At 40.5% G+C, this 11,662-nt stretch overlaps 1 protein-coding gene across 1 annotated transcript; it reads right to left on the bottom strand.

Moving 5' to 3' along the window:
• Positions 1–2,286: 2,286 nt before the first annotated feature.
• Positions 2,287–11,255, bottom strand: DYNLRB2 (dynein light chain roadblock-type 2; the record flags this gene model as incomplete). The annotated part of the gene is made up of 4 exons (XM_079724024.1): positions 2,287–2,506; positions 3,345–3,512; positions 8,995–9,070; positions 11,076–11,255. The coding sequence occupies 4 exons, from the start codon at positions 11,253–11,255 to the stop codon at positions 2,463–2,465; spliced, it is 468 nt and encodes a 155-aa protein (XP_079580150.1). The 3' UTR covers positions 2,287–2,462.
• Positions 11,256–11,662: the final 407 nt, after the last annotated feature.

Below are 11,662 nucleotides of genomic sequence, written 5' to 3' on the forward strand. Positions count from 1 at the left end.
AAAAAGCTATAAAGGACATTATTGGGACCATTGAGGAAATTCGAACATGACTATATTAGATGATATTATTGTATCAATAATAAATTCCCTAAGTAGGAAATTGGGGTTATGGGTGTTTTATATATATATATATTTATATATATATATATATATATATATTTATATATATATTTATATATATATATATAATATATATATATATATATAGGGAAGGAGGGAGAGACATGAAGCAAATGTTGTAAAATATTGAGTTGGTGAATGTGGGTGAAGCTTATGTGGGTGTTCATTCTCTCCTCTTCTGCAACTTTGAAGTTTTTTAAAACAAAAAGTGTGGGGGAAATGCTCGAAAGTCTAATACGTGCTATAGTATAGGTTCTCCATCCTGCAATCTCTTTGATGTTTATTCATCTCACTCTTTTAGAAGAACTCACTTCTGCTGTAATTTAAGCTCATTTCCTCATTTGTTCTGTTCTCTCTGGAGATAGAGACAGCATCCTCCTTGTAAATCTAGGGCTCAGCTGGCTTGATGATATGGGGGAACCCCAGGGCTGTTCCCGGATGGAACTTGTATTTATGTGTGTCTTGGGCTACTCTCCTCACCACCCCAGTAAGACCCACTGTTGAGTAACCGCAGTGGATCTCAGCCTGAGGCTGCACTGCAAATACCTGGAGAGCATTTTCAGAGTATATTCATGTGGGTCCCACTTTCCAGGGGCACTGAGATTTGCAGTGGGGTGCAGACGTCTGTTGTGTGGATAGGCTTGACTGTTTGGCTTCAGCCACCATGGTCTCTTTCAGCCTTGGCCCGTCTCCTCTACCATCACCACGTGGAGAGTAAACCCCTTTTACTTGAGGGATTTGCCTTGGCTCTTCTTTTCTGCTCGGACCCCCATCTGCTTGGGTTGCGCTATTGTAGCCTCCCAGGATGCAAGCTGGTGCCATGACAGTGGGAGAACGAAACTTGTCCTGCACCTTTCCTCACTCTTGGCTTGTTGTGGAGTTGTGGGAACTTAGGAGGAAGCGTCTGTGGGCCCCCATGCAGGGTGACTTGTGCATCCTGACAAGGATCCTCCGGAGAAGGACCAAGGCACAAAGGAGGAGAGGGGCTGCAGCTGTATCCATAAGGTTGATTTTTTGGATGAATCTCAACAGCATTATGCTGAGTAAAAAAAGTCAATCTCAAAAGGCTACGTACTGTATGATCCCATTTATATAACAACCATTTTGATATGACAAAATTACAGAAGTGGAGGACAGATGAGTGGGTGCCAGGGCTTGGGGGGTTGCTACAAAAGGGTCCCACGAGGAGCTCGGGGGGTCATGGAAAGGCTCTGTGTCTAGGCTGAATCAGTGTCCATCTCCTGGTTGTGATATTGTACTATAGTTTTTTTGTTTGTTTGTTTTTTTTTTTTTTTTTTTTTTTGCGGTAGGCGGGCCTCTCACTGTTGTGGCCTCTCCCCTTGCGGAGCACAGGCTCCGGAGCACAGGCTCAGTGGCCATGGCTCACGGGCCCAGCCGCTCCGCGGCATGTGGGATCTTCCCAGTCCGGGGCACGAACCTGCATCGGCAGGCGGACTCTCAACCACTGCGCCACCAGGGAAGCCCTGTACTATAGTTTTGAAAGATGTTGCCATGGGGGAAACTGGGTAGAGGGTACACAGGATCTATGTTATTTCTTACAGTTTCACGTGAATCCTCAGTTATCTCAAAATAAAATGCTTAATTAGAAAAAAAAAAGAGGTTATAAGGCAAACATGGCAAAAGATTAACATCTATTCTATATGGGTCGTGGAAATACATTATATTTGTTCTATCATTTTCATTATTTTCAGAATGTTTGAAATATCTAGTAAAATAAATAAACCCTCCGGAGTTCTCTAGGCAGCTTTTGACATGTGCATCCTTCCTCAGGACCCGCTCCTGGTCCCCTCAGACTGGTGTGATGGAAGGACAGGCCTGAGGAGTTTCTCAGGGGGCAGTGCTGACCCAACTGAGAACTGCACTCTTGACTTCTTACCACCCTCGTTTAAGCTGGGAAAGCACCTGTAGGTCCCTGAGGGCTGGGACGCCCTGCTTCCCTCCTAGCCCCACTCTGCTCCACTGAAACTCCCTGGCATGTCAGTGAAATGGGCAGAATCACACTTCTATTCTAGTTCTTGGTGGCCAGGACTTCTAGACGAAAAGAACTGTCTCAAGGAAGGCTGTCTTCTCACTAGAATTCTTTGGTTTTGTGTATCGTAAAAAAATGAGGCATACCTACCAGAATTTATTTATTATGTAGCTAAATCACAAATTTACAATACATTCGAAATGGACTAAATGAGACATGTAGAACAGTTTGAATGTAAAAATAGAAAGGAATGTCCAAAAGATCATTTAGATTGGATTATAATTTTAGGAATCTTTAAAGACTGAAGTGTTTTCAGCCTGGAGTCCCAGGACAGAACGTGGCCATTGCAGGTCTATTCACATGGATTCTGAATGACAATCAGAAGATATTCCTTATCTGTGGAGATAATATGGACAAAGTTAATCCACCCTAAAAATTAAATTTAATAAATGAATACTTCAGCTAATCTGCTTTTCTCTTCAACACATCACTTGGACCTTGTGTAGACCAGTGGGCTCCCAGCCTGGCTGCACATCAGAATCACCTGTTGAGCTTTCAGAAAATACCATTACCTGGGGCCAAGCCCCAGAGGTTCTGTCTTTATTGGTCTGGGGTGGAGTCCCGGGTGTCAGTAATTTTTTTAAAGCTTTCCAAGTGATTCTAATGTGCAGCTTGGGTGAGAACACAGGTGTAGGGAAAGCTTTATTTAGTTTGGGGGTAACTCTGATTTTACAGTTGTACTACAGCGAAGTTTGTTCTAGACTAGATTTAGGAACATGAGTCCTGTTTTACACTGACATCCACTAAAACTGTGAATGTACCTCCTTCAAGGAAAGAAGTATTTCTGTGGCTGCTGCCTTTTGATAGCTCCAGTGAATGTGCTCTCCTCCAGGGAAGGTTTAAGACCCTACAGACCTTTGATCTGCCCTCTACGTTATCCCCTGGACAGGAGACATTTCTCCCACTCTTCAGAAAGTCTGTGTGCTACGTTCACATAACAAGAAACCTACACCTCCTAAATGTTTTGATTACTAACAACAAAAACAAACGGGCAAAATCCAACGTCTTCACTAATTTCACGGAATTTTCACATTCAAACTTCTTCATTTTGTAATTGAAGAGCAGTATGTGTCCTATTGCATGTTAAAATCCACACTCCCCGTTATTTGAGACAAAGCTTTTATCCAGTGAAGTAGAAAGATGCCTTAAATAATGAAAAGAAATGCCACATTACCTGGAGCTACCATGATTTCATGTTTCTTTGATCTGATCCTAAGAAAAGTTAGGTCGTTCTGAGGATCAATGTCACGGACTGTGCTCTTGGCTTTCAGGGTCAGCTGATGAAGGAGACCCGCATATTGAACTGTTGTCGAGTTGTCCAAGGTCGTTCGGATGGGAATGCCTGGTACGAGATTTAATTTGGGGTTAAACATTTTTTGTTTTGATTATAAAAGTAATATGTGCATCGTAGAAATACTGGAAAATACTGTAATTGTAAAAAGGAAGAAAAAGTGATGGCTCGTATCACTCAAAGGTAACAATTTTATTTCCTTCCAGTCGTTTTGCCATTATGTGGATTTTAAAATTTAGTTGCATCAAACTATAATTACATATTGGACTGTTGCTTTTTTCTTCATTTAAATTATAGCATACAAGCTGTCCTTGTTGACGATGCCATCAACATTATTTTTAATGGCTGCAGACTTTTGTATTTTTTTGGATATATCATAATATAATCAACCCCCTACTGTTGGATTGTTAGGTAGTGTGTTTTTGTTTTTGTAGCTAATGGTGATGAACATTTTTTACACAAATCTTCCGGAAGTTGTTAATTGATTATTTCAGTACTAAGTTAACATATTACTATTACTATATGATGCATTCCCCTAAGCATCCTGTCTACGGTGAGTCCACTGTGAAATGCTTGGTCTGTGACATGGTGCTAGTTTCTCCAGAGGGCAGAAATAGAAAGGGGATATCACTGCACATGCTAGAGGGTATATCAAAAGGGATTTTCAAAATTTCTTTGTAACTTCCTCATACGGTATTTTGCAAACCTTAATTTTTATGCTAGAAAATACAGCAACAAAGACTCTGCAGTTCGGCTGGGCATTCCCTGGTTTGCACTCACTCTTGGTTTAAGCATGATTAAATTTGGCTACTTGTGTGCTCTATTGTTTCATTATATGAGTTTAAAACAGAAGCTATTAATTTAACTGGAAAAATCTAGCCAGACGAATATGCAAGTATAATTCAATTCAGTTCATATCAATCCAGCTCCATTCAGGTCACTCAGCGCTTATTATGGAACAGGTGCTGTGCTAGGTATTTTACATATACTATGTCTAATCAGAACCGACCTTCATATTATTTTGAAAACTACCAGATCAACCAGGGAATTCCAGGGATTTGATTTGCAGATGTGCCTTGCGTTTAGGGAGACATATGAAGGTGAATTTGGGATCACTGTCAAGTTCCTCAGGAACCTGAATTAAGGCCAATCAATAAAAAAGGCTGACGTGGCTCTCTTGGGTTTTCCCTCAGAGAATGTAGCTCCAGAAACTGGTAAACAAGATGAGCGCTTCTAACTTGGGACTTTACCTGTTTTTCATGAAACTCTTTGAGAGCCTCAACTCTGACTTTGGAACAGACTGATTTCTTTTTAAGAAAACCATTCTCTCCAGAGTGGGTCTTGCCAAAGAAGGCAATGACAATATTTACAGGAAAACCTATTTAAGTAGGGTTTTACAGAAAACTTGTTAATTTCTGTATTATTGTTTCTTGGCCACTTTTTCTCCAGAAGTCAGTTCTGTCTTTCACAACTGATGAACCATCACAAGGCATGTGTCTTTAACAAGCAGGAAACTGAAGTATAGCAAGCACTCAACCTTTCAAGGGCACTTTTTGACCAAACAGTTTTATTTTGCATCATGAAGACCGACTACCTACAAATCTGCATTGCTCAGTGTCAAAAAAGAAATACAACCAGAATAAATTATTTAAACTGTAGATGACAGGATTATGAATCAGATACTCAGGCCTACTTAGTCAGTCTATTCATGATCCAAGTCAATAAATAAAAGGGCTAGCCTTTCTGAATAATAAGTGCACACCGTGGAAACTCTTGGAGTTTTTCATATCCACTGTAGACCCTTGGAAAAAAATCAATCAACAAATATTTATTGAGTTCTTGCTTGAGACTATGTGAGGTAATTAAAAAATAATTTATTAGGAAGTAATTTTAGCACATGGTATAAAATTCACCCACTTCCCCTTCTGAGAGGTAACCCCTGTTCTCAGTTTCTTGGGTGTCCTTGCAGAGATATTCTAAGTCTATTCCAGTTTGTTTGTGTTTGTATTCTTTAACTGTATCATTTTCTATTCTGTACCTTAACTTTTTTCATTTAATACACTCGGGAAGTTGTTCCATTCAGTCCGCATAAGGCTAGGTCATTCATGTTAATGTCTGTGTAATGTGACTGTTGAATGGATGCTTTGTAATACATGTAACTAATATATCTTCCTGACAGGCATTTGGGCTGTTCCCAATTTTTGACTTTTATAAACAAGGCTACAGAACATGTCTGTGTGCATGCCATTTCACATTTGTATATATGTGTAGGATAAATGCCTAAAATGTAACTTCTAGAACAAAGAGTATATATTCTATCTTCCTGAACTTATGACACTACTTTACAGTGTGACTCTTCATGATCCCAGTAAGCTGGTATTCTTCAACTGTACATTTGGTTGATAGATTATATTTCAAAAATAAAAGGAATTGGCTGGATGGCTGATAAAACCTGATGAAACTCAAATGACGGATTGTTAGAAATGTCAAGAATATTTAAAATTAAGAGTCTGCAGAAATCAGGCTTATATACATAAGAATATATGACAGATATGACTGTCTGGGAAACAAATACACATGTTCACCAGTATCTAGTTCTGTGATCAGTACTGCAATACTGTAAACAATGAATTATTTTGTAAATGGGAAACCAATGTTAACAAAGAATCTAACAAAAACCTATACTCCTCAGCATTGGGCTAAATTGATAAGTCCACTTTATTGTCATGAATAAGAAGTCTATGTTTCAATAATAGTGAAACCAAAGGACACTATTTAACATGGCAGAGGATGAGATCTAAATGGATAAACGTGGTAGAAGGCCTACCTAGCCACAATTAAAACCTAAAATTTTTTTAAATGATTTGCCTAGAATTAGTGGACTAAAACCATTGGTACAGAACAAGAACACATGAACACTAGCTTAGTTAAATATTTTCAGTGTTAAATTTCATGGGACTTCTGAAAGCTGCAAAGCTGCACTGTAATAGATGGCACTTTCATCTAAAATTGAGTAGGCTTTTGAGATGGAGTATTTCATTTCATTCTGGTCACACAACTTATACCATATGCTGTTAGTAAACATCCTTGTCATATCCTCTGGTTGTTAGTAATCTGACCATAAAAATAAGCCCCTCATTTATATTTTTGGGAAGAAGGTTAATTTGGCTTTCAGAAAAGTGCCCTGAAGCCTAACACAACCTTATCCTAGTAGAGGTTAATTAGAAGTTTATGGGCATTAAAACTAGTATTTTGTTGCCTTTGGATGAGAAAAGTGTTAATTGAGAGACCTCAGGAAAATAAAAGTCATTTTTAATTCTACCACTCAGAGATAATCACCGTAACATAGCCCTGCCTTTCCTTCCGTATTTCAGTGTGTATGTCTGCCTGGCCGTGTTTAGGATTAGAAGATGCTGGCTACTGCTTCGTCTCCTGCTTTTTTTCATCTAATATTGTGAGTAGTTTTTCATGACTCTAAGTATTCTTCAACATTTTAAATAGAGTAATGGTTCACTGAGTAAATATTATATAATAAATTTTAAAATTTGCCTACTTTTGGGATTTATGTACTTGTCTGTTTATTTACTGCTATTATATATGGTGCCTCCGTAATATCCTTGGCACCTGAATCTTTTCTTCATCACTTCTTAAACAAATTTCTAGGAGTGGAATTACAGATCATAAGGTATGGATATTTTTCAGACATTGGATGCATATTGCCAGGATTATGTACTTTAGACTAAGTCTTCCAAAGTAACACATTAGATACATTGTCCAGGGTGTCACAGGTGAATGCATCTGGACTAGGTTGAATAGTGTCCCCTCCAAAATTCAAGCCCACCCTAAACCTCAGAATGTGACATTATTTGGAAATAGAGTCTTTGAAGATGTAATTAGTTAAAATGAGGTCATACTGGATCAGTGTGGGACCTAATCCAACGACGGGTCCTTATAAGAAGAGAAAACAGAGCACAGAGAGGAGAACGTACACGATGATGGAGGCAGAGACTGGAGTGATGCACCTACAGACCAGTCAACAGCAAGGATCGCTGGAAATCACCAGAAGCTGGGCAGAGGCAAGGAAGGATCCTCCTGTGGAGCCTCTGAAGAGAGCCTGGACCCACTGACACTTTGATTTCAATTTCTAGCCTTCCAGAACTAAGAGAAAAGAAATGTCTAATCTTTTTTAAGCCACTAAGTGTGTGGTGCTTTGTTATGGCAGCCAAAGAAAACAAATAAAGCATCTCTGTGAAGTCACGCAAATAACCCATCTCAGGGGGTATGGCAGAGTTTATGCAAATGCCTGAAACTAAAATCAGTTCAACCAGAACCATGGACTTGGGCTGGACCGCTTCCTGGAAATATGAGGCATAGCTCTTGACTTTCCTGTAGGCTGATGTTAAATCCTCTCCCTCCTGATCACTCAAGCTGGGTGAATTTATTATATTCATTTGACACTGAGTTTATTAAAATTTTGTTTTATTATTTTGTAAAACACATCAACTGTTTTATCTGTACAAATAAATTAAAACTTCCCACATTCACAGAACTATTTAATTACAATTCTGCTAAGTATTGTGCCAGGCACTTGGCAATTATTATTTCACTTAATTGTCACAGTCACCAGTAAAGTAGGTTATTTTGCATTTTTAATGATAAGGGATTGAAGTTTAGAGTTTAAACAGACTTTCAGTGGGTAGTTGCTCACTAAATATTTATTGATGGATTTGCTCCAGAATAATGATTAACTATGAGAGTCTGTTGCCAAGCACTGAGTTGGCAATGTACCAAATCCATGGTTGTACCATGGATTATGTGAAGTAGCTACTCTTATTTCAACTAGTGCTCTGGGGTTAGTGGCACCTCTTGCCCTTGCAAATGCCTGAATCAGCAATGAAGCCAGCAGAAGCCTTTAAGAGGCTGCCACCATAGCTGAGTATGGAACAGTGTGCCAGAGAAAAGGCTTTGGGGATTGTTAATAGGCAAGTCTCTGGTATAAGTCTACAGATTTCATAGGTGGAAACGTATTGGCCCTTCTTAAACTATAACCACAAAGACTGTACTATAAATTACATTAAAATTAATTCTCAAAGATTTCATTAACTACGGTAAAGGAACAATTTCTTTTAAAAATGAAGATTGAAACTCTGTACGCTTTAGAATGTTAAAACGAAAGCAAACTGCCAACAATGGTATTCTTTCTATCTTCAATATAATAGTTTTATTGATACTCCTGAAATGTTAGAAGAGAGTTACCAAAGCTTTAAAAATTAGACAATGTGCAGCATTTCTTAGGAATATACAGACGTTTTTAGGCATGTCTTATTAATATTTATCTCCCTACCTCTTAGCAGAGTTCTTGGCATGTAATTAATAGATACTCAACAGATGTATGATGAGTAAATGCTCTAGCTAAAATATACAAGATATACTTTTGATTTAAAATTCCAAGATGTTTGCCTAAGGCTTCACACAACAAACAGGCTCTTGGTCGGCTTCTGCCCGTCAAGAAGGCAGCCTGTGAGGTGTTTACCTTCTGCATTTACAACCATCGTTCCTATAACCCCTTTATGGCTCTGGATCCTCTTGAGGGTTTCCTCCACCTCTGCCTGGAAGAGATCAGGAAGAAAATTAACCAGAGAGTCTCTGTGGTGACCCCAGTCCTAATTAGAGTAATGTTCTGAAAGACCCCTATTCTCCAATCTCCTTAAACTAAGATTTAGAAGCTCAGATTTTTGGAAGAGAGCTTTGAAATTGTCAGGTCCCAGATTTTTGGAAGAGAGCTTTGAAATTGTCAGGTCCCATATGCAAGCCTATGTAAGACCCTCTGCGTACAACCCTGACAAATATCTTGGCTTGAACTCTTATTGAGACAGAAAGCTTCTTGCCTCACAAGAGCTCACTCCATTTTTATCTGTCTCTATTTACTGGAAAAGTATCCTATGTTGTTGAACAGAAATCTGCTCCTGGTCATCTTTCATTCATTGATCTTCCTGTATTCAAGTGAAAAATCCCTTTTCTACATTATAGATTTAAAAAATATTTATAGAGCTATATCACTGCCTCCTTCTGTCTAAAAGCATCACTTAATGAGAAATCATATTCTCAGTCCTAAATGCCACCTAATTGGGAGTTCAGATGGTTAAATTCAAAATATTCTGTAAAAACAGTGTATTCCAGGACTCTGAATCACATGCATAGACTATATATATTGTACCAGTTTCTTGCCTTCTACAAATGCTAAAATCAAGAATAATTTTTTCCAGCCTGCATATTTTCCACAACTGAGTAATCACTGGATATTCTGAATTCAAACAGTATTCTGCAGAGTCTCTTGATGAGGATTTATGATATATTTTTCTTTCCAGCATTGTACAGGTGAACGTTATGTTGCTTTAGTCAAAAGACAGTTTTCTTTTGCCCCTAATGTGGGTGGGAGCACTTATTTCCTCTTTCCACCACTATAGCAGGTGTTTTCTAAATTTCAGGCATTCATGTACTAGATTTATAATTTTTGCCATTATGAATACCATCTATATTATTTACCCAGCACATTCTTAAAATTATTTCACTGCTAAAAGCTTAAATAAATGCATTTTAAAAGGAAATTATACATCACTACCACAAATGTAAATCTGGTATCATTTGTCATAGGCAGAAATAACCATAAAAACAAACAAAACAAAGAGAGAACATATTATTAAATTTTACCCCAATGAAAGCTCTGAGCCTGAGGTCTGCCCTTCAGGTGAAAAATCAAAACTACCAAAGGATAGTGGTATTAACGACCTAACAGTGCCAGAAACTCTCTCCTGGATATAGTCTAAAGGCTGAAAAAAAAAAAAAAAAAGAGGAATAACTTTCTTTGATGTGATTCACTCTGTGGTTTTTGGTTTTCTGAGCCATCTTAAAGTAGCAACTAACGTCTGCATCTCACGTTGGGAAACACTTATCTTAAAGCGTAATAGCTGTACAGGGATCAATGACTTACTACAGCTTTTTGCCATCTATAAGACAACGTCCACAGGTCCTTACAACCGCTGCCCTCGTTTTATCTTTTCCTGTTTTACTTCTCTCCCAAACGCCTCTCGCTGATCTTCCCGGCCTTTCCCTCTCTTTTCCCAGGTGTTTTCTCCTTTGGTGATTTTTGAGTCCCCCTAATACAGTCTCTTAATTCCCAGCGCCAATTCGCTTTTCATTCCTGTCTTAAAAAGAAACTCTTTGCTTTCACTTTGTTCTTTTTCAGACCTTCCTGTCTCCATTTTCCTTTTCTTCTCCTCCCCCTCCCATTCCTGCGGTCTCTTCATTTTCCTTTCTTCTCTCTCAATAACTCCTTCTCCCCTCTCTCCATTTCCTTGTGCTCCTTGTCCCCTCTTTCTTCCCTCTCAGGGTGATTTTTCTCCTCTCCCTCGCGCCGCTCCCCTTTTCAAACTTGCCTCGCTGTCAAGGAGATTTCTCATTCCCCTCAGGATCTTTCATCCCCTCCGTATCTCTCTTCTCTTTCTCCATATCCTCCCTCCACAAGTATCACCCCTCAGAAGTCACACCCCCCCCCCCCCCGATATCTATGCCCCAAGATAGCTTCCCCTATCTAGACATCTTCCCTCCCTCCACGGTCGCCCTCTGGTCCCTCCAGGGTCTCCGTGTCACTCCTCCAAGAAGTTTCTGGAGCCCCCAGCCTTCGCCCCGGCCCCGGGCCCCCAGGCCCGGCCCCAGGAGCGGGACAGCGAAGGTCCCCTGCCGGTCGCCGCCCTTGGAGCGGCGGGTCGCGGACAGAGCCCCAAGATTTACCATCGCGCGGGCGGCGAGACTCTGAGCTCAGTACGGTGCCACCGCTGCCCGGGATGTCAGCAACGCTGCGAGCCGTTGCTGCGAGACGGGGGAGGAAGTGACCTCCCGGAAGCGAGGGTGCCCGCGCCTGCGTGCGCGCGGGTCGGGCCCCTCCGGGCAGGCTCTCCCGCCCCGAACTGGCTTGACGCCTCCCGGCCGCCGTAGGCGGAGGCGGGGGAACCGTGGCTCCGAGCGCTCACCTGAGGCGCGCCCGGCGCGCGAGCCGCTGGGCATGAGGAGAGCTGAGGGGCTTAGGCCAGGCTCCGGGTCATTCGTTCGTCCTTTCACTCATTCATTCCTTGAGGTACGCGTTCGTGTAACCGCCACTTCCACGTTCAAGAGCGATTTATTGACCACCTACCACGTCCCGT

Source organism: Hyperoodon ampullatus (assembly GCF_949752795.1).
Source record: "Hyperoodon ampullatus genome assembly, chromosome: 18".
Taxonomy (NCBI): domain Eukaryota; kingdom Metazoa; phylum Chordata; class Mammalia; order Artiodactyla; family Ziphiidae; genus Hyperoodon; species Hyperoodon ampullatus.